This window comes from Odocoileus virginianus, chromosome 34 (genome assembly GCF_023699985.2).
Source record: "Odocoileus virginianus isolate 20LAN1187 ecotype Illinois chromosome 34, Ovbor_1.2, whole genome shotgun sequence".
Lineage (NCBI taxonomy): Eukaryota > Metazoa > Chordata > Mammalia > Artiodactyla > Cervidae > Odocoileus > Odocoileus virginianus.
The window spans coordinates 20,529,763-20,554,452 of record NC_069707.1 but is presented as its reverse complement, the minus strand read 5'-3'; the positions used below and the strand labels follow the sequence as shown (position 1 = coordinate 20,554,452).

The 24,690-nt window shown below is 41.0% G+C and overlaps 1 protein-coding gene across 7 annotated transcripts in view; it reads left to right on the top strand.

Moving 5' to 3' along the window:
• Nucleotides 1–24,204, top strand: part of UTRN (utrophin) — a 546,437-nt gene extending 522,233 nt beyond the window's left edge. For 6 of the 7 annotated variants that reach the window (XM_070461578.1, XM_070461576.1, XM_070461579.1 and 3 more), the window contains 6 exons: nucleotides 8,862–9,020; nucleotides 9,410–9,650; nucleotides 12,421–12,529; nucleotides 14,064–14,162; nucleotides 18,154–18,176; nucleotides 22,193–24,204. In XM_070461578.1, coding sequence (XP_070317679.1) covers nucleotides 8,862–9,020; nucleotides 9,410–9,650; nucleotides 12,421–12,529; nucleotides 14,064–14,162; nucleotides 18,154–18,176; nucleotides 22,193–22,201 — 640 coding nt within the window. In that variant the 3' untranslated portion in view covers nucleotides 22,202–24,204. The remainder of the gene's footprint in view (nucleotides 1–8,861; nucleotides 9,021–9,409; nucleotides 9,651–12,420; nucleotides 12,530–14,063; nucleotides 14,163–18,153; nucleotides 18,177–22,192) is intronic. The other variant, XM_070461577.1, reaches the window with a different exon arrangement.
• The last annotated feature ends 486 nt before the right edge of the window (nucleotides 24,205–24,690 follow it).

The window sequence follows — 24,690 nt, the reverse complement described above, 5'->3', positions numbered from 1 at the left end:
AAATTTGTTGTTGTTTTTTAGTCACTAAGTCATGTCCAAGTCTTTTGTAACCCCATGAACTGTAGCCCACCAGGCTCCTCTGTCCATGCGATTTTCCAGTCAAGAACCCTGGAGTAGGTTGCCTTTTTCTTCTCCAGGGGATCTTCCCAACCCAGCAATCGAACCTGTGTCTCCTGAATTACAGGCGGATTCTTTACAATTTTGCCACCAGGGAAGCCCCAAATATTTTCATTTTAATCGGCATTATTGACTTGACAAAGTGAATAAGTATTACAATAATAAATATCTTTTCTCCCAGTGGACAGCTCATCCCAATGAGGGTGACTATTCCCTCCTACAAAGAATGCTCAAATTACTGCACAATTGAGCTCATCTCACACACTAGCAAAGTCATGCTCAAAATTCTCCAAACCAGGCTTCAACAATATGTGAACCGTGAACTTCCAGATGTTCAAGCTGGATTTAGAAAAGGCAGAGGAACCAGAGATCAAATTGCCAACATCTGCTGGATCATCAAAAAAGCAAGAGAGTTCCAGAAAACATCTACTTCTGCTTTATTAACTATGCCACAGCCTTTGACTGTGTGGATCACAACAAACTGTGGAAAATTCTTAAAGAGATGGGAATACCAGACCACCTGACCTGCCTCCTAAGAAATCTGTTTGCAGGTCAGGAAGCAACAGTTAGAACTGGACATGGAACAACAGACTGGTTCCAAATAGGAAAAGGAGTACATCAAGGCTGTATATTGTCACCCTGCTTATTTAACTTATATGCAGAGTATATCATGAAAAACGCTGGGCTGGATGAAGCACAAGCTGGAATCAAGATTGCCAGGAGAAATATCAATAACCTCAGATGTGCAGATGACACCACCCTTATGGCAGAAAGTGAGGAAGAACTAAAGAGCCTCTTGATGAAAGTGAAAGAGGAGAGTGAAAAAGTTGGCTTAAAGCTCAACATTCAGAAAACTAAGATCATGGCATCCAGTCCCATCACTTCATGGCAAATAGATGGGGAAACAGTGGAAACAGTGTCAGACTTTATTTTGGGGGGCTCTAAAATCACTGCAGATGGTGACTGCAGCCATGAAATAAAAGCTGTTTACTCCTTGGAAGAAAAGTTTTATAACCAAGCGAGACAGTATATTAAAAGCAGAGACATTACTTTGCCAACAAAAGTCCATCTAGTCAAGGCTATGGTTTTTCCAGTAGTCATGTATGGATGTGAGAGTTGGACTCTAAAGAAAGCTGGCACTGAAGAATTGATGCTTTTGAACTGTGGTGTTGGAGAAGACTCTTGAGAGTCCCTTGGACTGCAAGGAGATCCAACCAGTCCATCCCAAAGGAGATCAGTCCTGAGTGTTCATTGGAAGGACTGATGTTGAAGCTGAAACTCCAATACTTTGGCCACCTGTCGTGAAGAGCTGACTCATTTGAAAAGACCCTGATGCTGGGAAAGATTGAAGGCAGGAGGAGAAGGGGACGACAGAGGATGAGATGGTTGGATGGCATTACTGACTCAATGGACATGAGTTTGAGTAAACTATGGGAGTTGATGATGAACAGGGAGGCCTGGCGTGCTGCAGTCCATGGGGTCGCAAAGAGTCAGACACGACTGAGCGACTGAACTGAACTGAATTGATTCCCTCCTTTGAATTGACAGTGCTCCTCATGAAAGCAGGGTTAAGAATGAAACCTACTATTTTCCTGGCTCTCCTGCTAAGTTTCCCATCTAATAATTTAGCATCTTGGATCATAGGATACAGCAAGAAGTGTTTGCTGCCCTTATCAAGACATGGTGTTGTTCTTTCTTTGCTTTTAACTTGGAACAAAGCTTACCTGTTTCTTACAGGACCTTATTGTAGTAGCAGGAAGTATATGTGCAATATGAGCTTCCCAGGTGGCACTAGTGGTAAAGAACCTGCCTGCGAATGCAAGAGACTTAAGAGATGCAGATTCAATCACTGGGTCAGGAAGATCCCCTGGAAGAGGGCATGGCAACCCACTCCAGTAATCTTGCCTGAAGAATCCCATGGACAGAGGAGCCTGACAGGCTACAGTCCATAGCGTCGCAAAGAATCGAGCACAACTGAAGCTACTTAGCACACACACGTATGCAATATAGTCTAACACCCTGGCCTTTTCCTGGAAGTCTTTTAAGGCTCTGGCATTGGTAGGATCCTGATACAATCCCCAAAGACAAAAGATGACAGTATTCAGTGCCACCTAACAGTATTGCCAACTTTTGAATGAGGGATCAGTGGCTTTTTAAGGCAAACTTGGCTCTTCTGCATCACCCTCAGATCTGTCTTGAGGCAACCAACATCGGTATTAGCAATTTAAATCCCAAGGTATTAGTAATTTTTATTGTTGTTGGGAAGGGTTAAAAAAAAAAAAAACAACTCAGAGTGCCTTAAGCCAAAAATTGTATGTTAGCAAGCTTCCACAATTATTTTGCAATTTTTTCTCTCTCTTGAATTCTCCACCTTACCCCTAGGCCCTCTTGAGTTGAGGTTTTTGTTATTCCAAGCAAGGGTGTAGAAATATTACTGAATATTTCTTGAATAATAATGGTGATGGTGCAAAAACAACCACTATCTCCTCCTTGATATAGATAGAGACTCCTCTAAGAGCCAGGCAGGGCTTCCCTGCTGACTCAGTGGTCAAGAATCTGCCTGCAATACAGGAAATGCAGGAGACATGGGTTTGATCCCTAGGTCGGGAAGATCCCCTGGAGGAGGAAATGGCAACCCACTCCAGTATTCTTGCCTGGGAAATCTCATGGACAGAGGAGTCTGGAGGGCTACAGTCCATAAGGTCTCAAATAGTTGGACACAAGTGAAGCAACTGAGCATGCACGCAAGAGCCAGGCAGCCACTGTTCTAAGCACTTTGCCCACCGTCGCTTATTCAGTTGTCCATGATGCTCTTGTTCTCATTACACCACTTTATAGAGGAGGAAATCAGGACCCCACAAGGTGAAGGAGGTTGCCCAGGGTCTCGTAGTCAGTGGTGGAGCTGGGATTCAGACTCAGGCATCCTGGCTCCAGGCACAGGGACCCCTGACCATGCCTGACTGCCTCACTTCGCTGCCTCAGCTGGTGTGGGAAGGGAGGGCTTCCTGCAGTGGGGGACGTGGGAGGGTCAGAGCATCCGCAGATCCTTCCAGGCCCCTCTGTCCTTGTTCTGCTTCTGCTCATGTCCGTCTGTGCTCCAGTTTCACAGTCTGGACCCAAGGAGAAGATTTTGTAATTCACTATCTGCTGGGCCCAACCTCCCAGATTTGGTTTTTAGGTGGTCTCAGCTGTCGACAGTAAAAGAAAGCCCCTGCCTTGAGGTACGGATTTTGAGATTTGAGCTTGTAATTCTAAGTTACCCCAGGCCCTTTTAGTCATTTGTATCTTTAGAAGCAATCATCCTATCCTGCAATTTGAGCCATTCTCTGTCCCTCAAATTGGTCTATGGAACCAGTTCCCTGGCTCCTCACAGCATTCATCTTCCGTGAAAGTTGTTAGTCACTCAGTTGTGTCTGACTCTTGCGACCCCATGGACTGTACACTGCCAGGCTCCTCTGTCCATGGAATTCTCTTGGCAAGAATACTAGAGTGGGTTTCCATGTCCTCTTCCAGGGGATCATCCCAACACAGGGATCAAACCAGCGGCTCTTATGTCTCCTGCATTGGCAGGCGAGTTCTTTATCATTAGTGCCACCTGGTGAAGCTGGTTAACTTTATTAAGAGTTGTTGACCCTTCATGCATCATGGGCTGCTGCTTCTTCAGCCTAGACCGGAATTAATCTCATGGCATTTTGCCTCACATAAACCTAATCCACAATACTCCCTTTTCTTCTGAAAGTCTAACTTGGAAATTGTAAAGGCATTCATTTTAAGGATACTAATTTTATTTCAGGGCTTCCTGAGTAGCTCGGTTGGTAAAGCATCTGCCTGCAATGTTCATTTCCTGGGTTGGGAAGATCCCCTGGAAAAGAAAATGGCAACCCACTCCAGTATTCTTGCCTGGAGAATCCCATGGACAGAGGAGCCTGGTGGGCTACGGTTCTTGGGATTGCAAGTCAGACACAACTTAATTTTCTTTCATTTCAAAGAATGAACCAGGCCTGTCTCAAAAAGAGACAGGACCCAGGATAGTCCTGGGAAATCTGAGTAGCTGAAACCCAGGGACATTTCCTTAGGCCATTGCCATCAGGGTATCTCACTCCACCTCCCCTCTTGAGTGAACTTGTAGTATGTGGAAGGATCAAATTGGGGAGCTGGCATGATTTGCACTGGCATTGCTGTTTGCAGCTCTAGAGCCTGGAACAAAACAACTCTTTAAAGGAAGGAAATTATTGTTATTTTTGTTTATGTCTTACTTGCAAAAGGTCATTCAATGAATCACAGTTCTTTTGTCACTGGATGAGTACTAATTTTGTAATCCAGACAGTGTTTACTATGCATGACTTAAATATAGTGTAATGGTGTTCTGTCTAATTGTATTTCATTGGTACAGTCCCACATGTTGGTGGCATTTTCTGTTTTAGCACTGGGCACACTATTGATGTTGAATGACTTTAATCTGGTACCTTGTGACTGTATAATTAAGAACTCAAATATATCTATTTTTACATTTAACTTTTAGGACTAACGGTCTGTGAAAACCACTTAAGACTAAAATTATATGTTATATACGAATGATATTTAAATTCTTAGTTTTGGAAAAATTGTCTTAATTTTCTCCCAGACACCTCATTGAAAGAATGTAATGATAGAGATGATGATGGTAATTATATTTTTAAAATAATAATATTATGTTAAAGCCCCATACACTTCCCAAAAGAAATGAATCTATATAAATGTCGACAGCAAGATGTATCTCAAGTCAAATTTTAACTCAGCTGTTTGTATTTGTTTCACTGTAGATAGTCCCCAGATATCTAAAACAGATATTTAGTTGGTGTTAATATTGAGCATTAAGTATAATTCCTGAGGTCAGGTGCCTGAAGGCATAAGTGCTCCAAGGACATAAATGGATTAATGTCAGGGAATATGGGAGAGGAACCATGTGAGGGTCTATGATCCAATCATAGGTCTGCCAGAGAGCTTATAGGGACCAGGCTTTCCTCTAACTCATCTTATCCTTATAGTAATTTTTTTTTTAACATTTACTCTGGTCTTTGATTTTCTTTTAGGTGAGTTACTCATAGGAATCATATAATTAATTGTTTTTTAAACCAATATGAGCTTCAGTTTGTCACTCTTTATTTACTACGGTCCCTGAGATCACCACCTAATTTGGTTCTGTTTTGCATTATTGTTGCTCTCTCTTTCTTTTGCTTTATGGACAAAGTGCTTTGCTTTACATTACGTAACCTGGCTGGTCAGAAGAATGGCTAGGTTAGGACTATAGGCATTGACCAGTCTCTTTGGACACTAAATATTATGGAGAGTAGGAGGCTAAACCTTTTTCTTTCTTTATGTATGATTTACTGTTTTGATTTCTGGCTGATTGCTTGTGATGCATGCTTTATTCTGATGAGATAAAATTTTCACTGAGATATATATGAACGTTTTTCTTTTGTTACTATTTCTTTTTTGCCTACTCAGTCTTTTTGGTTTCTATACTCATTGTTTTTGGCCTAAGAAATATTTTAAATGTTCTGCTTTGCTCCTACTTTTTAATTATTTTATTGTTTGTTTAATGCACACTATATCTTTCTAATTTTTCCATTTGTTCCGTCCATATATCAGATCTGTACTTTATAATCCCCTCTCATTACAGTCTTTCTCTTCATTTAAATTGGGTGAAGTGACTCCAAGCATTACTCAATTAGGGTCTTGTCATCCTTAGCAGCTAATTGGTGTCCCTGTGGTGTTGCTCCGTTAGCCTCATAGCCTTCTCTGCTCCTTCATAATACAGTTAGGGTATTAGGTTTAGGGTACAGTAATAAATTACCCATTTATTCTCTATCAAGAAAATACCCTCTCCCTCCTCAAAATACACATGCACATACCTCCTTGCCACGTTTCTTTTCTTTTCTTTTTTTTCATTTATTTTTACTAGTTGGAGGCTAATCACTCCACAACATTGCAGTGGGTCCTGTCATACACTGACATGAATCAGCCATGGATTTACATGTATTCCCCATCCTGATCCCCCCTCCCACCTCCCTCTCTACCCGATCCCTCTGGGTCTTCCCAGTGCACCAGGCCCGAGCACTTGTCTCATGCATCACGTTTCTGTTTGACTCTGCTACATGGGCATCCTAAGAGCTTTGCGTTCCGCTTTCAAACCCTGCTGCCCTGCAGCAGTGCAAGAGCCATTCTCTCCTCTTCTGCTCCTCCTTCTAAATTTAGGAGCAAGTGTGAGATTCTTCTCAAGGCTCCCTTATTTATTTCACAGTGATACCGCGATTTTGCAAGACTGGTCATCAAAGGATGATGCCATAGCTTATTTCAATCCTTCCCATCTATGTTTCTTATTTCCAGTTTAGTCCTTTTTTATTCAATTGATAATAGAAGGAAGGTGGGCTAGGGAAATTTACTGATAAAGGAGCAATGTAAACTAACAAGGGGCTCATTTGAACCTTTGCTTTGGCTGTTTCGCAGCCCTAACATTCATTATTTTCATTTGCTTCTTTATATCACTCTGATCTCAATGATCAGGACACAACTTTTCTAAGAATGCACTACCTATCAGATGCAATTTCATGTCCCCTCTTTATCAGAGTAAACTGTGATAACACAAGGTTAGATTTTCAAATTAGACTCAGGGTCACAGATCTTACCCAGTATCAAGCATGTTCATCAGCTCCAGGGCATAAGTAAAAGGTCCAGGGCTGCCCGTGCCACTCACCTTCCTTCTGGCTGCTTTAGGATGTGCCTGACACCAGGGTAACAGACAAGCTCTTTAAGGAATATTTACAGTCACATCATTACACAGGAGGGAGCTGGTTCAGGCATGGGATAGCTTGATTTTATACTCTTGATTGCTACATAACTTAGAAGATGTTTTTCTGAAGCCCCACCCTATACATGCTTCCCAGGTGGTAAAGAGCCCACCTGAAAATATGGGAGACATAAGATGCACAGGTTTGATCCCTGGGTTGCGAAGATTCCCTGGAGGAGGGCATGGCAATCCACTCCAGTATTCTAGCCTGGAGAATAATCCCATGGACAGAGGAGCCTGGCAGGCTACAGTCCGTAGCGTCACAGAGAGTCAGACACGACTAAGGCGACAGCATGCACGCATGCACCCTATACATCCGTAGATTCCAGGATTTGTTTACCCAAAGCCATAAAAACCAGATCAGGCACAATCTGCCCAAGATGTTCTGTAGCGGGACTCTCCTGCTAGCATTAACCAGGAAATCTATCACTTGCACATTTACAAGGAGATCTGACTGGATCTCTGGGCTTCCCTGGTGGCTCAGATAGTAAAGAATCTGCCTGCAATGCTGAAGACCCAGGTTCAATCCCTGGGTCAGGAAAACCCCTGGAGAAGGGAGTGGCAACCCACTCCAGTATTCTTGCCTGGAGAATCCGATGGACAGAGGAGCCTGGAGTTCCCACAGTCCATGGATACGACTGAGCGACTGACAGCGACTGACTGTGGTAAAAGAAGGGAAGGGATTCCAAGCTTGCTGGTAAGCATTTGCTTCCCATAGACATGTCAACTCTGCCTACTCTCTTATGCTTCTGTTTCTGTCAGTTATTAGATTTGACCACATTATTAATACATCTAGTCCATTAGACAAGTAGTTAGAAAAGTGGGAGAACCCGAGTGAATTAAATGGAATTCCTTGTTTAATGCAGAATGATTGATCCTAGAAATGATGTGCTGATAATGTCAAATAAAATAAATATAGATATTTTATAAATATCTACAATTATAATTTATACTAAGTTATTTAAATGAAAGAATGTGACAGTTAGCTTCTACCACCCTTTGGGTTACAAAGCATTGTACAATTGCTTTCAACCACATGCTAAAGATAGTGAAATCAGGTACTTGATTGGGACAGTGATTGCAAAAGACTTTAAACTGGATGGTTTATAAATGACAAGCATTTTCTCTCATAGTTCTGGAGCCTGAGAAGTCCAGGGTCAAGGGGCTGGTGGATTTAGTGTCTGATGAGGACCCCCTTCCTGGCTCATAGCTGTCACCTTGTAGTTCCCTCACAGGGAATAGGGGGAAGGGACCGCTCTGGGATCTCTTTCATAAGGGCACTAATCATATTCATGGAGACCCCACTCTCATAACCTAATCACCCCGAAGACCCCACCTCCACGCATCTTTACACTGGGGGTTAGATTTCAACATGTGAATTTCAGGGAGGGGAAATAAACACTCAAGACTATAGGAATTTTTTTTTTTTGGCCACGCAATGTGAGGCATGTGAGATCTAGTTCGCTGACTAGGGATCGGATCCCACGCCCCCTGAATTGAAAGCATGGAGCCTTAACCACTGGACCACTGAAGTTCCTATAGCAGTTTAATTTTAGTTAACAGTCTTTTAACTTACTCTTTTGGCATTCAGTTTTTCTATTTTGCCTATAAAATCTTTTATATTAACTATTCAAGTGTTGTACTTTATATACTTTGCTGAGTAAAATATCTCTTCTAAGTTTTGTGAGATATACATGCTAGACCAAGGCCAAGCATGAAATGTTGGTGTGTGTGTGGGTAAAATATCAGGTAAAATATCTTCCCAGAGTTTTAAAGGAAGGTCATAGGGACGGTGAGTTTTAAGGCAGTCCAGGCTTAGCAGCCAGCCTGACTGTCATTGTTTCTACTTCCTCTGTGTCCAGCGACATCCACCGCCACATGTGAGCCTTTGTGTGTGTCTCCTTTGTCACCTCAGGGAGGACGAGCATGCTCTCATCCAGCAGTACTGCCAGACGCTCGGAGGGGAGTCCCCGGTGAGCCAGCCCCAGAGTCCAGCTCAGATCCTGAAGTCGGTAGAAAGGGAAGAACGCGGAGAACTGGAGCGGATCATTGCCGACCTGGAGGAAGAGCAAAGGTGTGCTAGACTTCGGAGAAATCAAGAAGTCTTTCACCCTGGGAAGACTTCTCGTGGGAAATCCGTTCGCATGCCCTTCCACATGGCCCTTATGCATTCTTTTTTCAGGACTACTGTCCAGGGAGCCCTGTGGAGGCAAAGTTTCAGAGGACATTAACACGCTGGGCAGCTGGGTGCAGATTACAGCTACATTTCAGGGTTCAGGGGTGCTGTCTGTTAGAACATCTATTTATTTAAAGCTACGGTTTTATTCATGCTTGCTTGTCTCATTGATAAACGTTTTTACCTATGAGGAAATAGATAGCCTGGGCTACATTTGGAGTTCATGAGCAGTTTTGGAGAGAAGGTGATATGTCCAATACTAATTCCAGTTTTCCCTCCTCCACTAGAAATCTGCAGGTGGAATACGAGCAGCTGAAAGAACAGCACTTGAGAAGGGGCCTGCCTGTCGGCTCCCCTCCAGACTCTGTTGTGTCCCCTCATCACACGTCTGAGGATTCAGAACTTATAGCAGAGGCGAAACTCCTCAGGCAGCACAAAGGTCGGCTGGAGGCTAGGATGCAGATTTTAGAAGATCACAACAAGCAGCTGGAGTCTCAGCTCCACCGACTTCGGCAGCTGCTAGAGCAGGTAGAGTGTGCGGAACCTGGCATCCCCTGTCCCCACGCATCTGCCCCAGTCCCACGTTCCATGGGGCTCAGTCCCCGAGTGAGTAGGAAGATTCATTTCTGGTTTCTCCTCTGCATAGTTGATTTCAACTGGCTTAGAAATCCCTCTACAAACATAAGCATTAAATCCTCACTGGCACCAAAAAAAAAAAAATGCATTTTCCCAGCTTAAGATGGAATTGCTCATTCTTCTTTAACACTGAAATCTGTCTCAGCTCTGAATAGGTTAAAGGAAAAGATCCTGTCACATACATCTGCATAAATTACATTTGGGAAACATCTGTGGATATTAAGGGAAAGGAAGTGACCTGAACTCTTCATGCTAAAACCTCCTTCCCATAAACTATTTTCAAGAAATTAAGTAACAGATGTTTATTAATTTTCAGCTATTATTTCCTCACATAGCACCATGTTTTATGGCAATTGTTTGCAAACTTTCTCGACAATAAAAATACAATTTGCATTATGATGAATGCATACAAGTATGATGAATACAAAATACTAATTGCTGTTATTAAAAAATGCTGCCTCTTTCTATTTTTCTTCCCCCCTCCTCCCTTCTTCCTTCCTTCCCCCTCCTTCCTCTCTTCCCTTTCATTTTTCTTCTATCTTTCTTAGTGTTGGTCAGACCCAATTTTATAACTCATCAGTGGATAATAGCCTGCAATTTTGAAACACACTGTTCTTTGGGATATAAAAGAAGCATCAGATATAGTTTCTGCAATCTTGTTAGGGACCATAATAAGACAGTATGATATATAACAAGATAGTATCATCTGTAAAGACATACACACTTTAGAGAGTTAAGTAACTGATTACATCTAGCAGCTGAAGAGTGGGGATCATGTCACAGAGCTAGCAGTGAAGATATCTTTGCAGCAGGTGTTTCTTGTGACAAATTCCTGACGATGGGCCTGGAACTTCCCTCTCTTGAAGAATCCCTGACATCAACATTCATGCTATCTTTTGCTGTCTTCTCTGGCCCATGCAGTGTGCGGGCCCCCTAGACAGTAAATAGGAATGCTTTTCTCCAGAAATGATGTGTTTATCAAAGGCAGAAACAACTTTCTCTCCAGTGATTTTCTCAAATTTTAGAAAACCATCTTTTCACAGTTGCTTGCAGTATCTTTTAACTTTTCAGAATCATTCAAAACAGTGTAATTTTTGCATTACCTATACAGCGGGCTGCAGAACACCCATTATACTTTCTGAATGTCTGTCACTGTTTCAGACTTTGTGAGAGCCTGTTTGGGAGAAGCTTTACTTAGAAACTGTGCATCATTTAGACCTTCCCCAAAGCCTGGCAGGCTTTCTCTTAGTCCTTTGAATATTAGGTTCTTACCTTGATTTCACTCCCCTACAGCAGAAAAACTATATTGTCAATATTGTAAATATGATGTTTCTGAGTGGTGCCTGGACAAAGGATGGCTTTTTCCGCGAACTCTCTTATTCAGAATATGAAGTGTGAGTATTAAGGACTTAGTGCACAGCTAGACTTGTTGTGGAAGGCAGCTGTGCTTGGAAGTTTTGTTTGCTGTAGCCTGGTGATGCTCTGAAGACAGAGCCAAGGCTCTCCGGCTCACCGCCCGCCTCCCCCCACCTTCCTCCCATTAGACTGAGCTGCCTAATGGCCCCTGAGCCTTCAGAATTGCACAGTAATGCTTTACAAGATATCGGATATCTAAATAGCTCTGTCTATTCTAGACTATAGGGCTCTTATCTCTTCTTAATGACCTGGCATGAATGCCAAAAGTTGATGGAAAATTCAACGCTGATACTAAAAACTAGCAAAACTGCCAGACTTCAGCTAATATGGATTTAATGGAAACAAACAACATCAAAATCAATGGAACTTCTGCATTGCCTTTACAATGAATCACGCTTTTCTCATCTGATCATGTACCTGTCAGTGTATCCATCACTATTTCAAATTTCCTGCCCTTGTGAAGTATTTATTAGGTGTGTCAGACTCCTTTCCAATCACAGCAGAAATACTAATTGATCACCTCCTTCATAAAACCCTCTGATGCAGATACTCTTTATCACCAACCCTAGTTTAAAAAAAAAAAACAAACTAGGTTTTTATAAATAAAAAGCAGATAGTTATAAAATTGCCTCAGAATTAGACAGCTCTGAGTGACCAAGTCTGTATCCAAGCAGCTGAATCCAAAGTCATGCTCTTCAAGCAGAGGGAACTTTATTCAGTACTCTGTAATGACCTATATGGGAATTTAAGAAGAGTGGATGTATATATATATAAAAGACCCACTTTGCTATACAACAGAAGCTAACACAACATCATAAAGCAACTTCAATAAAAAAACACAAAAAACAAAAATCGTACCCTTTATCTCCAATATTGCTGTTAAATATTGATTTAAGTTAAAAATTAGCATAATTTTTAAATTAGATAAATTTACTGGATGAGAAGCAGTGTTAATTTTAAAGATGAATGAAACATCTTTCCAAAATCTCTTGATTGACATAAAAGCAATAGAACAATTGAGGGAATGACCCTGACATTGATAGGTAAATCCTGCCATGTTTGGTCCTCAGCTGAACCCTAGCGAGTCCACGAACAGATCTTAAAGCGTATTTGAAAATGACTGAGGGTGAAGGATGTTATGTGATTTAATTATCCATCGTTGGGGAAGGGAAGTTAGAAACAAAAATGTTTTCTTTAATCATTTTTTGAATCTCTTCAATTCTAACCTCTGAATGTGTGATTCCAGCCTGAATCTGATTCGCAAATCAATGGGGTCTCCCCTTGGGCTTCCCCTCAGCAGTCGGCACTGAACTATTCGCTGGATCCAGACCCGGGCCCACAGTTCCACCAAGCAGGTCTGTGTACCGAAGACTCGACTTCTCTCTCCTGTGGTCTACCCCAGGCTTTGCCACTTGTCTTTTCATTTTAAATAACATTCTTGCACATGTGTGCCTTAAGCATAAGGGAATTTGTATTCTCTTTCATCTCAGCTGAGTACAAAGCCATTTTAACAATACCAAAAAAGCAAGCATTTTATAATAATAAACTATAATGCACTTGTCTGTGTAAGGTGTAGTAGTGAATTGAATTTTGATGGGAGAGAAAAAAGAGCTCCTTCCTTTTGGGATGAGCAACACTTTATTTTGTCTTTTGACTTAGGAATGATTTTTTTTTCAATAACAACTTCTGACCCTGAAATTTCATAGTTGTACACAATCAGAATAAACGACTAACAAATATCACACCAAATATAGTTTTCTCTGCCCAGGGCTGGGGACTCAGTATTCTACCTTCTCCATCCTATTTCCCCCAGGCATTTCTGCCTCACCCACCCCATCTGAGGCTGAAGTCCCACCTAGTCTGTCCTTGGTCACAATGGGGACCTGTCACTTCTGCGAGGATGGACTCTGTCAACCAGGAATTCTGGAATGACATTTTGTTATTGATGAAATTAAGTTCTAAAATCCTACTGAGAATCCCATACTTTAACCAAATTAATTTGTTAATGGGATATCTTTTGCTGCATATGTCAGAGGAAAACCTAAAATAGTGAAATTATTTTAAATCGTTAAGTAAGAGAATTATTTAGCTATTGATTGTAGACAAAATAAACATCAAAGTAGAAAGTATCTTATAAAATACCTCTAACTTTTTAGCAGTGTGAACTAGCCTACGCTGGAGTCTCCATAAAGAAGGAAGGAAAAAAGTTGATGGAATATATTTCTCATATGAAAATATACTTTTGGGCTTCCCTGGGGGCTCAGTGGTAAATAATCCTCTTGTCAATGCAAGAGACACAGGTTCAATCCCTGGTCTGGGAAGATCCCATATGCCACAGAGAAACTAATAAGCCCTTGCACCGCAATTACTGAACCTGTGTTCTGGAGCCTGGGAGCAGCAACTTCTGAGCCCGTGTGCTGCAACTACTGAAATCTGCGACGCCCTGGAGCCCGTGCTCCGCAACTAGAGAAAAGCCCACATGCAGTAACGAAGACCCAGCACACAACTAGAGAAAAGCCCACATGCAGTAACGAAGGCCCAGCACAGCCAAAAGCAAATAAAGTTATTTTAAAAATAGCTGTGCAAAATAGTGGATTTCTAACTAAGAAATAGTATGACCCCATTACTTACTTTTCACTCGTGAATTTTCCCCTGGCACTTGAATTCTTTCTATAGAAACATCTAATACATTTTAATTATGTAAAATTCTGTTACCAGAAATTAATGCAAAAATGATTTTGGAATTTTCCCCTAAAATGATTCTTTGCAAGGAGACTGTTTTCACACTGATGTTTAGAGGCCAGTGCTGGCATTTTCCCCCCTGCAGTTGGGTTTTAGTGGAAGACGGGACGTTAATTTGAGAGCGTCCGTTGTTCCTTGTGTCTGCAGGCACGGTGGCAGAGGAGCTGCTGGCACCCCCTCACGACACCAGCGCGGACCTGACAGAGGTCATGGAGCAGATCAACAGTACGTTTCCACCCTGCTGCCGTGAGTATGCAAGATCGTGACGCCACTGCTGTGCTTTCTCCTTCCATTTCTTCTTTCCTGTGTGAGGCCCTTTGTTTTCTTTGGTGAGATAACAGCAATATTGCAAGCGAGACTGAACATTATTTGAAGATAAATCAGGCTTTCCATATGTCGGCAAGGCAAACAAACCCAACCTGGATGCCATCACATCCCGGGTGGAGGGCCAGTGCCACCCTGCTCTTTGAGAGCCTTTGATCTGCCCTGTAAGCGACAACATGGGGCACATCAAACAAGCCTGTCTTTAAGGAGAAATTATCCTCTTCAGTGCAGGCCATAGTAAGAAAGGTGTATTTCTCCAAAAGGGTGTTTTTTGTGGTATGCCAGACTAGTTCTGAAAATAGCTTTTTCTAAGTCATTCCTTCTCTTTTCTTCAGATACTGTCTTCTGATGTCATCAAGTTCCAATGTAAAAAGGGATTATTTTCAATTTCACCCCCTGCCTTTTTTTTGTTTTGGTGTGAGTTTTGTTTTGTTTTTCTTTTTCTTTTTTTTTTTTTTTGGGTTCGGGGTTCTTTTCTCAAGGAATAAAATAATCACTGTATAAAGCCCAAACAATTTAAAGCATGGAAGATTATGACCCTGTGAATTTTCCATATGAACAACCAAGAGCCAGAAAATAACCAAATAAAAACAGTTCAAATCCCAAAGAAAACTATATGATTGTTATTTATTGATTTTTTTTCCCCAAACATTTTGTCTTCAGCACCTTGGCGCCTTGTAGTTTCTGCTGAGCTGTCAGCAAAAACATTTCTGCTGTTTCAAACAAACAGTTTACTGCATATCTATACATACTACTTGATGCTGCAGTTATATTTTAAATAATATTTTAAGGAAATCAGAATATATTATTTAAAAATATATTCATAATTTTAGGGTGATTAACTCTACTCAGCCTGCACTAGGATTTTAGTATTACATATCAGGTGGTACTAGTGATAAAGAACCCACGTGCCAATGCAGGAGACATAATAGACTCAGGTTCGATTCCTGGATTGGGAAGATCCCCTGGAATAGGAAATGGCAGCCCACTCCAGGATTCTTGCTTGGAGAATCCCATGAAGAGAGAAATCTGGCAAGCTATGGTCCATGGGGTAGCAAAGAGTTGGACAGGATTCAGGTGACTTAGCACAGAACCGCACTATTATGTACTATTCATCATATATATGTTGTATGTAGTATATAAAACAGCCTGTCAATGCACCCGTTTCCATCCTGTCCTCAGAAAATACCATTTTAAGTGATGGTAAGGAGTCTTTATACTTTGATAATATAAAAATCTCCCGATAGGGATAGCTTTTCATAAAAATAAAAACATAATTGATTTATTTGTTAAATTACTATATACTTTTAAAATTCTGCCTAGATTTATTAAACTTTAAAACAAAATGGATGTAGAATAGAAATGAGCACCTACCATAGATTTGGTGCCTGATATATTTCTGAGTTGAATGAGTGAATGAATGAATGATTAAATGTTCCCATTGGGAAGGAAGGTTTAATTGACAGTACTGGATAGTACTTAGAAGGTTCTGTCAGATTCCTTTGCTTTGTTGCCCCTTTTAAGTTGCACAAGCTATCAAATACTTTAATAAGCCTGAGCATTTCCAAAGCTTCAGTTCAGTTCAGTCACTCAGTCATGTCCGACTCTTTGCGACCCCATGGACTGCAGCATGCCAGGCTTCCCTGTCCATCACAAACTCCCAAAGCTTACTGACCATCTTTGGAGAATTTTTGAAAACAAATCGGATTGGTATCCTCCCAATGCCAAGCCAATCCCTTGAGCCCCTGTAACTAATGAGAACTTTAAAATTGCTGGTCACCAGCATATACAGTGAATTGATCTGCATGTTAATCTTGACTTTTGATCCTTTGTGAATTAAAAATTTGCATGGTCACAAGTGAATTTCCACTCCTGGCACTCTTGGAATTAAAATGAAACTATTCGTAAATCCTAATTGCATGAATTGCCTACTTAAACATGACTTTTTTTTCTTACTGTGTCTGTATATTGTTGTACATAACACTTTAGAATTCCTCTATCTTGGATTAATATCCCAGTTGGTCCTGATAGCATCCTTGAATTATGGCCTTTTAAAGTTTTCTTTTAATTATTTACGTTGAGTTTCAGAGCAGAGAGGCAAGCATTTCCATCTCTTCCTGGCAAGGAGTTAATGAAGGGAATGTAATCGTTTTGCCTCTTAACTGATGTACTAAAATTTTCACTGACTGCTGTAACTAATTTTTTCAGTGTAACATCATTTTGTTGTTTTTTTCTTTTATGTCATCCAAATATACAGGATGCTAGTAGTAAGCTGAATATTATTTTCACCAGTAGACCAACAAATGCTTTTTAAATTATTTTTTTTATCTGCAGGCATATTCTCACTGTGGATTGCCTATATTTATTGAGCTTGATTGACATTCATCAAAACTTCAAGACCTACTGAAATATAATGTTTCCTGATTTCTTTAAAATATGTATTTGTATGATTTGTTCAAGACGGTACTTGTAGCCTTTATTTAATAAGAGGCTACAGGGAGAAGGAAATGGCACCCCACTCCAGTCCTCTTGCCTGGAAAATCCCGTGGATGGAGGAGCCTGGTAGGCCACAGTCCATGGGGTCGCAAAGAGTTGGACACGACTGAGCGACTTCACTTTCACTTTCACAGGGTTAAAATGTTGGTTTGCAGCAAAACGGATTTGATTTCTGTTTGGATTTGGCTGTTTGTTACTGAGAAGAGAAGCCTCACTCTACCTATGGTATACTTCATGCTCATGCAACTAAGCTTTCCCTCGAGAGGGTGTAGTTCTGTGCAAGTGTAATTCCCATATGTAAGAAAGTCTACCCTTTTTTCCCTGATATAACGTACATAATTGGTAGGACTTGATTATTCCCCCCAATACTACTGGGGTGCACACTTTCCCTCCAGGGCATCATAAGAAGCTTCCGCGTCTTGCTCTGTCTTTTTCTCATGAAGCACCTACTGTGTGGTCACAGATTTTTTTGTTTGTTTTTTTGTTTCCCTTCAAAAAGGGGGGAAAAAAAAGAATGATGAAAGTAGTCACATGCTGTTTAGTTAGGGACAATCCTTAATGACCCAGAATAGATGCTCCCACCATAAGCAGTGGAGCTCCTCTCTCTCCCAGGGCTGACTGTCGGTTCAGGAATTGTGAGGTGTCACAGTGAAGGGGGAGATGCAACCTCAGAGGCCTTAGAGGGGAGCTGTGCTAGTGGCTGCCCTTCCAGGTAGTGCTGGATCAGCTTCACCGCACCATGCCCTCTGCCACCAAGAAGGAACTGAGCTGCTTAGATGCAGAGGCAAATTAGACACCATATTCTAACTTCTCTCACGCTCTTAACTTAGCCCATGGAAGGCACAAGTATTAACCAAAGTTCCTACAAGACTTCTGAGTGCTGAGGACTGGGCTAGCTCTTTCCTTGATGCAAACACATGGCCACCATCTTCCTGGTCTTTGGGGTAAGGGTGGCAGAAACTAAAGACTCTGGCCCTGGCATTTCCTTAATCACCTCTTGGTCAGAATTTGTACTATTCAGGAGAATATACAGAATTTTCTCTGTTCTAATGCATAAGCCAAATATATGGCATGATTTCAGTGGGAAATTTTGGGATTTTTTTTTTTTTGCAAAACTAATTATTCACTGAATGCTTTAGCATGTACTGATTTGAGAGAGCTGGCATATCTTTTGCATATTTTGGTGGAATTTTTATTTCTTAAAGCACATGGAATATGAGAAGCTAAGTAGGGAAACTAGCCCTGTTGAAGCATCTGGCCAAAAAAAAAAAAAAAAGAAACTTCCTCAAAGCTCTTTCTTATTTTCTTATTAATATCCATTTAATAGCTGGGAATGGTGCAGTTCACACTTATGCATGCATAAAACGGGAGAACCACAGAACTGTCTTCAACTGACTGCTTTTGTTTTCTCTTTCAGCAAATCTCCCCAGCAGGCCACAGGTAAGAGTTCATGGGTTGACTGGTTTAGGTGTTACAGATTATAACTTGGAGTAAGCGATTAGTGGGACTTCCCTCGTGATCCAGTGATTAAGCCTCTGTGCTTAGAGTCAGAGTTTGATCCCTATTCAGGGAACTAAGATTCCACATGCTTTACAGGATGACCAGTTTTTGGTTTTGTTTTTCTTTTTTTTTTTGTTTTGTTTTCCATTTATTTTTATTAGTTGGAGGCTAATTACTTTACAACATTGCAGTGGTTTTTGTCATACATTGAAATGAATTAGCCATGGATTTACATGTATTCCCCATCCCAGTCCCCCCTCCCACCTCCCTCTCCACCCCATCCCTCTGGGTCTTCCCAGTGCACCAGGCCTGAGCACTTGTCTCATGCATCCAACCTGGGCTGGTGATCTGTTTCACCCTAGATATGCATGTTTAACTTTAAGCTATTAGCTACTGTTGATTTTTTATTTTTGCTTTATTTCTGCCTTATGAAATCAGAGGATTGAAATTCTTTTATGCTATACATGTGCATTCAGAGTCCATGAACCATGCTCTGTTTTTATTTAGGGACAGAATTTTTCCTGTTAGATCCCTTTCTTCCCATTTCTTGGTAGGACCACGGTATGGAGTTTATCCCTGGCTTCCTGCTAGCACAGGGTGCTCCGGCACAGCCCCCTCGCAGTGCCTCCAGCTCTGCCCTAGGACATGATTTCTCCTGCGTTTCTCTTCACTTACTTCATATCCTGTGCTTGAAGAGAGCACATAAAATGCTGCTCTGACACTGTTCAGCGTTTGTCTTTGTACTGGTGCCCTTGCTTACTGCATATGTCGTGGACAGCAGCAGTGTAAGGCTCTGCAGGGCTGGAGAAACCATGCATTCAGGAGGCCTGTGTGCAGTTGATAACAGACCAGTTACATGCCTTATGAAGATAGTCAGGAGACAGATCTGTAGGTTTGCTTCTCCACATTCTGATACCATGAGCTAATGGGAACAAGGTTTAGGAGGTCTTGGGCTTCCCCAGAGAAGGCAATGGCACCCCACTCCAGTACTCTTGTCTGGAAAATCCCATGGATGGAGGAGCCTGGTGGGCTGTCGCTAGGAGTCGGACACGACTGAGCGACTTCACTTTGACTTTTCACTTTCATGCATTGGAGAAGGAAATGGCAACCCATCCCAGTATTCCTGCCTGGAGAATCCCAGGGATGGGGGAGCCTGGTGGACTGCCATCTATGGGGTTGTACAGAATCAGACACGACTGAAGTGACTTAGCAGCAGCAGCAGCAGTGGGCTTCCCAGGGCTCAGGAGATAAAGAACCTGCCTGCCATGCAGGAGACAGTGGCGATATGGGTTCGATTCCCGGGTTGGGAAGATCCCCTGGAGGAGGGTACGGCAACCCACTCCAGCATTCTTGCCTGGAGGATTCCTCCAGGACAGAGGAGCCTGGCGGGCTACAGTCACGGGGTCGTAAAGAGTCGGACACGACCGAAGTGACCAAGCACAGCACAGCACTGTTGATTTATCCCCCATGTAAATAAGGAAACTTGCTTGACATGTTAGTTGATTTGGTACAACAGTTTGTCAGTCTGGGAAGGGGGACCCCTCCCAAGTCAGTTTTTCCAGATGCCCCAATTGCCAAATCTTTTGTGTTCTAACAGCTTTTTAGCGAAAGTTGCTCAGTCATGTCCAACTCTTTGTGACCCCGTGAACTATACAGTTCATGGAATTTTCCAGGCCAGGATACTGAAGTGGGTAGCTGTTCCCTTCTCCAGGGGATCTTCTGACCCAGGAATCAAACCAGGGTCTCCGCATTGCAAATGGATTATTTACCATTTGAGCTACCAGGGAAACCCAAAGTGAAAGTCACTCAGTCGACTCAGGCCTTTAATAGTTCTGTGTACTATGTATTATCTGTAACCCAGATAGGTTTAGCTGACAGGGTTCCACCAAACATCTACTTCAGATAGCTACCACAGAACATAGACTTGAAAGCCATGCCTGGGGCAGTACACAAAGCTGCTTTTGTTACTCTGAGGGGAAAAGAGTTTGACTTTTCATTTAAGAATTTGCTGAGAACTGTTGGCAGATATAGCCCATGTGTTTTTCAGTATTTTCCTTATCAGGTAGTCTTAGAAATAGTGTGTCCCAAGACCACAGTAAATCTTTGGAGAACATTTTTCCTCATGAACTTGTTTATGAATCTCTTTGAAACCGTTAACCCTCTGTATTACTGCCTTCATGGCATGAGAGGCTGAGATATAAGAAGCCCAGGTGGTTCATCTTTAGTAACTGGAGGGAACACAAGGGAATATGAAGCAGATTAGTGGCTGTGGCATGAGAGCCGGTGAGAAGGCAGAACCTCATCCCAGAGAGCAGAAGTCTTGTGATTGTTCTGTTGTCATAGTGAATCAGAAGCAGGGCCTTTAGCAGAGAGTGAGGATGGGGAGGAGGCCTTGGAGGTATGAGGAGAGACTGGAGGATGTGCAGTAGCTGCTTGGAGCTTGGGAGCATGTGGAAATAGAGTGACTACCAGGTAGCCTTAAAGGCCACCACTTGCTTGCTTGTGAATTTCACTTGAGGCCTGTCTGCAGGACTATGTGTTGCCCTTCGGCCACATTCAAGTTCATGGGCACAGGCACCAGAGTAGGCCAAGCATTGCATTTAACTTGAAATGTATTGCATTTAAGTTGAAGTCGTTGTTTGGCCAAGAGAGTACAACAGTTCAAGGGAAGAGGCAGAGGAGTGATGATAATGCTTGAACCCAAGTCTGATAGGAAGAATAGTGAGGATGCAATATGTGTGGGAGACAGAAAATCCATGTGCTGTAGTACCAAAGGATGAATGAAGTTTGGGTCCTAGTGGGAGTAAGCTGGAAAGGTACAGGTGGGTTGTCAGAAAGTGGGATGATTGAAATTGAAATATTGGAAGAGAGGCAGGTATTGGCAATCATCCAGATTTGAGACTTTGAGTGGAAGGCTGAGAAAGGGTGAAGGACAGATTCTGGGAGAAGAGGAGCTCAAGGAGCTAAGAGGCCATAGGTTTGGAAAAACCATCTATGTATTGAAATCCTGAACATTTAAAACCAGTGAATGACAGCCATTTTTTCTTCAAGAGGTAAGGGGACATGAGCTAAGACACCAGAAGATGACTGCATAGTGGGTGGTATAGTTTAATGACAGGAGATTCAAAGCTGGGTACTTTTAGGAGGGAGAGAGAGAAAAGGCCCTGAAAAACACAATGTGAATCTATCCAATATCTGAGGGAGGTGAGAGATAAAAAACAGTCTTGTGTGAAGAAGTCCTTCCTTTCTATGGAGGAAGCTGTGCCTTTAGGGAGATGTAGATATCCATTAGAGCAAGCTAGTGAAAGATGCATTTAGAGAAGAGTTTGAGGACACAGGTTTTAACGATGATGAACCCAACCATTTGACCTCCGAAAGGTTGATGCCACTCCTCTGAGTGTGACTTGAATTTCTATCCTCCTTTGCCTCTGTACATTAGCCCTGAGCCTTTAACTGGCACCATCGTACACCCTTGGACTGTGATTCCTGTCTTGAGTTCTTATTGCCTGGATCCCAGCTGGGATCCAGCTGGTACCCTGAAATTGTCCAGAGTACCAGTTCTGTGGGAGACCTCCCACAAACCCTCAGGGGAGCACAGAGTGCTTGCACCAACCTAATTCAGTCAGCATTAGTATCTCCCAGGGAAAAAAAAAAAAAAAGACAAATCGTCTCAGTTTTAACTTGGTTTCCAGCCTGAAGGAGAGAAAAGTCTTCCAGACTTCCTCTATATCAGCTGAGTTTATGAAAAGCAGGCTATGAAATCTTAGGATGAAAGCAAAGGACTTTATTCTAGGAACAAAAGTCACGTGGGTGTAAAGTATCCCCATTAAACATAGCAAAAGAGGGCTTGTCTATACTGAAAGAAGCACTTTTATTTTTTTGAGTTGACGGGTCTTTGCTACCTGTAATGCCTTCTGTAAATGTTGTTCTGACAGTGCTATTTTCTCTTCCCACAGGCAATGTGAAGTATTCATCTAGCCAACCAACATTTCTTGATTTACAATGTTGCCCTTTTCAGCAAATGCCAGTGTCAAGTTCCATTTAATCAGAAGCTCCATGCTGTTTGAATTACGCTGTTGAGTGCTGACTGTGTGTTCTGCTGAAGGAGGAAAACACTGACTATCCAAAGAGGAAAGGATATTTTGTTTTTATAATAATCATATATTATTGTTTTCTTCTTCCCTTTCTATGCAACTGTAAATTAATGAACAGAATGGTATTTGGAAATGGAAATACATTTGTCACTGATTTGTATACTGTATACAGTATTGGGAAAGTGGGTGGGGGGTTTCTAATGTGAGACCTTCTTTTTAATAACCATGAAAAAATGCATAAGAATTAGAAGACAATTTTACATTTTTACATTCCTTCATATTAACCTTGTACAATAACTTCATTTCTTTGACTCTTTTACCATTATGTTTTGGTTATTTATAATGCATCAGCCACATGACCAAATGGATATTCTTTATTTCTTTCCATGATTTGGCCAAATTAATAATTTCATATATGTCAATCAAATATTACGTGTTTATGGATTAGGCTACAGCTCTGTGTATGCTGTAACTTTACTTCACATCATACACTTATTTCTTTAGTGACCACTTGGATAACCGCAATAAAAATCCTGTGGGCCTAACAGGCATTTCTATTGGGATTTTTTTTCCCCCTTGTCTTTTATCTCCCCGCTCTATATAAGTAGGTGTTGATTTCTTTATTTATTTCATGTTCCAGTCTGTATGACAGAATTATAATAATCTCAAAGATTATTTTACCAAAGGTTGCCCATTTAAGCATATTTTCATTTTGACACAGAAACAAGACTTGGTCCAACTTTTCCTAGTTCCAAGGTCTTGATTTTCATCATTCAGTACACAGCAGACCTGTACCTAATTGTGATACCAAAATACATGGTTGTCTTTAGTTCCTTTTGAAGAAAGTTTGATGGTTGTTTATGTCTCTAATATTTTCAAGCCCTCTATGATTCTTGAAACCTTCAGTTATTTTCCTTCTGAAAGCAGATGCAAATTTAATGAATATCTCATTTTACTTTTTGAAGGAATAGCTATTATATTACCCTTTATTTGACCAATGCATTTGGAAATGATGTTTATCAAAAGCCTATATCACTGCTTCTATTGAAGAATGAAATTAATGCTTAGATGGTGGAATCCTGGCTTATACCTTTGAGTGCATTCAGTTAGGTATTTTGTCTAGCTCCTGATTCAACATTTGTTTGGTTCAGTTTAAACATGCCATGTCATTTACCAAATGTAAAGAAACCAAAAAAAAAAAAAAGTGAAAATAATGTGTTTTGATCGAAGCATATGTGCTTTAAAACATCAGGACATTTTAACTTTGAGTTCTCTTTAACTGGGATCTGGCCAGAAGGAGGCTTAAAGTTAGAAATTCCTATTCTTTTAGAATAGGTTGGGTGGGTTGGGGGGCAAGGGTGTCTATTTGCAGTAAAGATATTTTGAGAAGAAGAAAATTGTTTTATATAAGAGGAAAGCCATGACCACCTTTCTACCTCAGATCCATCTTCATCCATCGTGTTGGAAATAGCTTTATGCCGCTGCAGTTTGAAAAATCTAGAGCTTCTATCAGATCACATCATACCCAGTAAAAATACCTATTTAAAGAAAAAAAAATTCCCTGAACCCTGAACTACAAGTTGTAGATTTGGTGTCTTCCTTGTCCTTACTTTGAAAAGTTATGTATTAATTTTTTTTCTGCCTGTAATTGTGTGCAACATGTTCTCTATCTGCTATTAAGGAAAAGCTACATAAAACACTACATTGTAACATTTTAAGTAATGGTAAATATAAAGAAATATATTGCAGTAACAACAAGGGGAAATAAGTATGTAGTTCTTTTGAAAAATGTGGTAAAGAACTAATCATAGACTATCATCTAATCTGGTTACATGTTGTATTTTTCATCCTGAATAAACATAATTTTAACACAAGATGACTTTGATATTCTTCAGTGGTGTTCACTGATAGACTTAGAACTTTGAATGTACGTTTATGAAAATAAAATATAAAGAAAGCCTGTATCCTGATAATCTACATGTATTCCTGCAGCTTCTCTCATACACCCTAATACATTCTTCCTTACTCTCACTGTCTCACTTTCTCTATGTTTCTCTCTTTTCTCTTATATATATAATTCTCAATTTTCTTTACAGATAGAAGGTTAGGGAAAAATAATACTGGATGTTAAAAACATGTATGTGAAACCTATTTAGCTTTTGTTTTAATATCTTAGATGCTATTGGTATTTAGTCAATTATTCTTTCTTTTTTTTTCTCATTTAGTTGTTTATTTCACTCATTTGTATTAAGTATACCTTTCTTTAATGTCTTAGTATATCAAGAAATAAGTTAAACCTGTCAATTACTCTTTCAAATCTACTTTCAGCTTCAAGCTCTTAAATAATGTAATTTTTATAT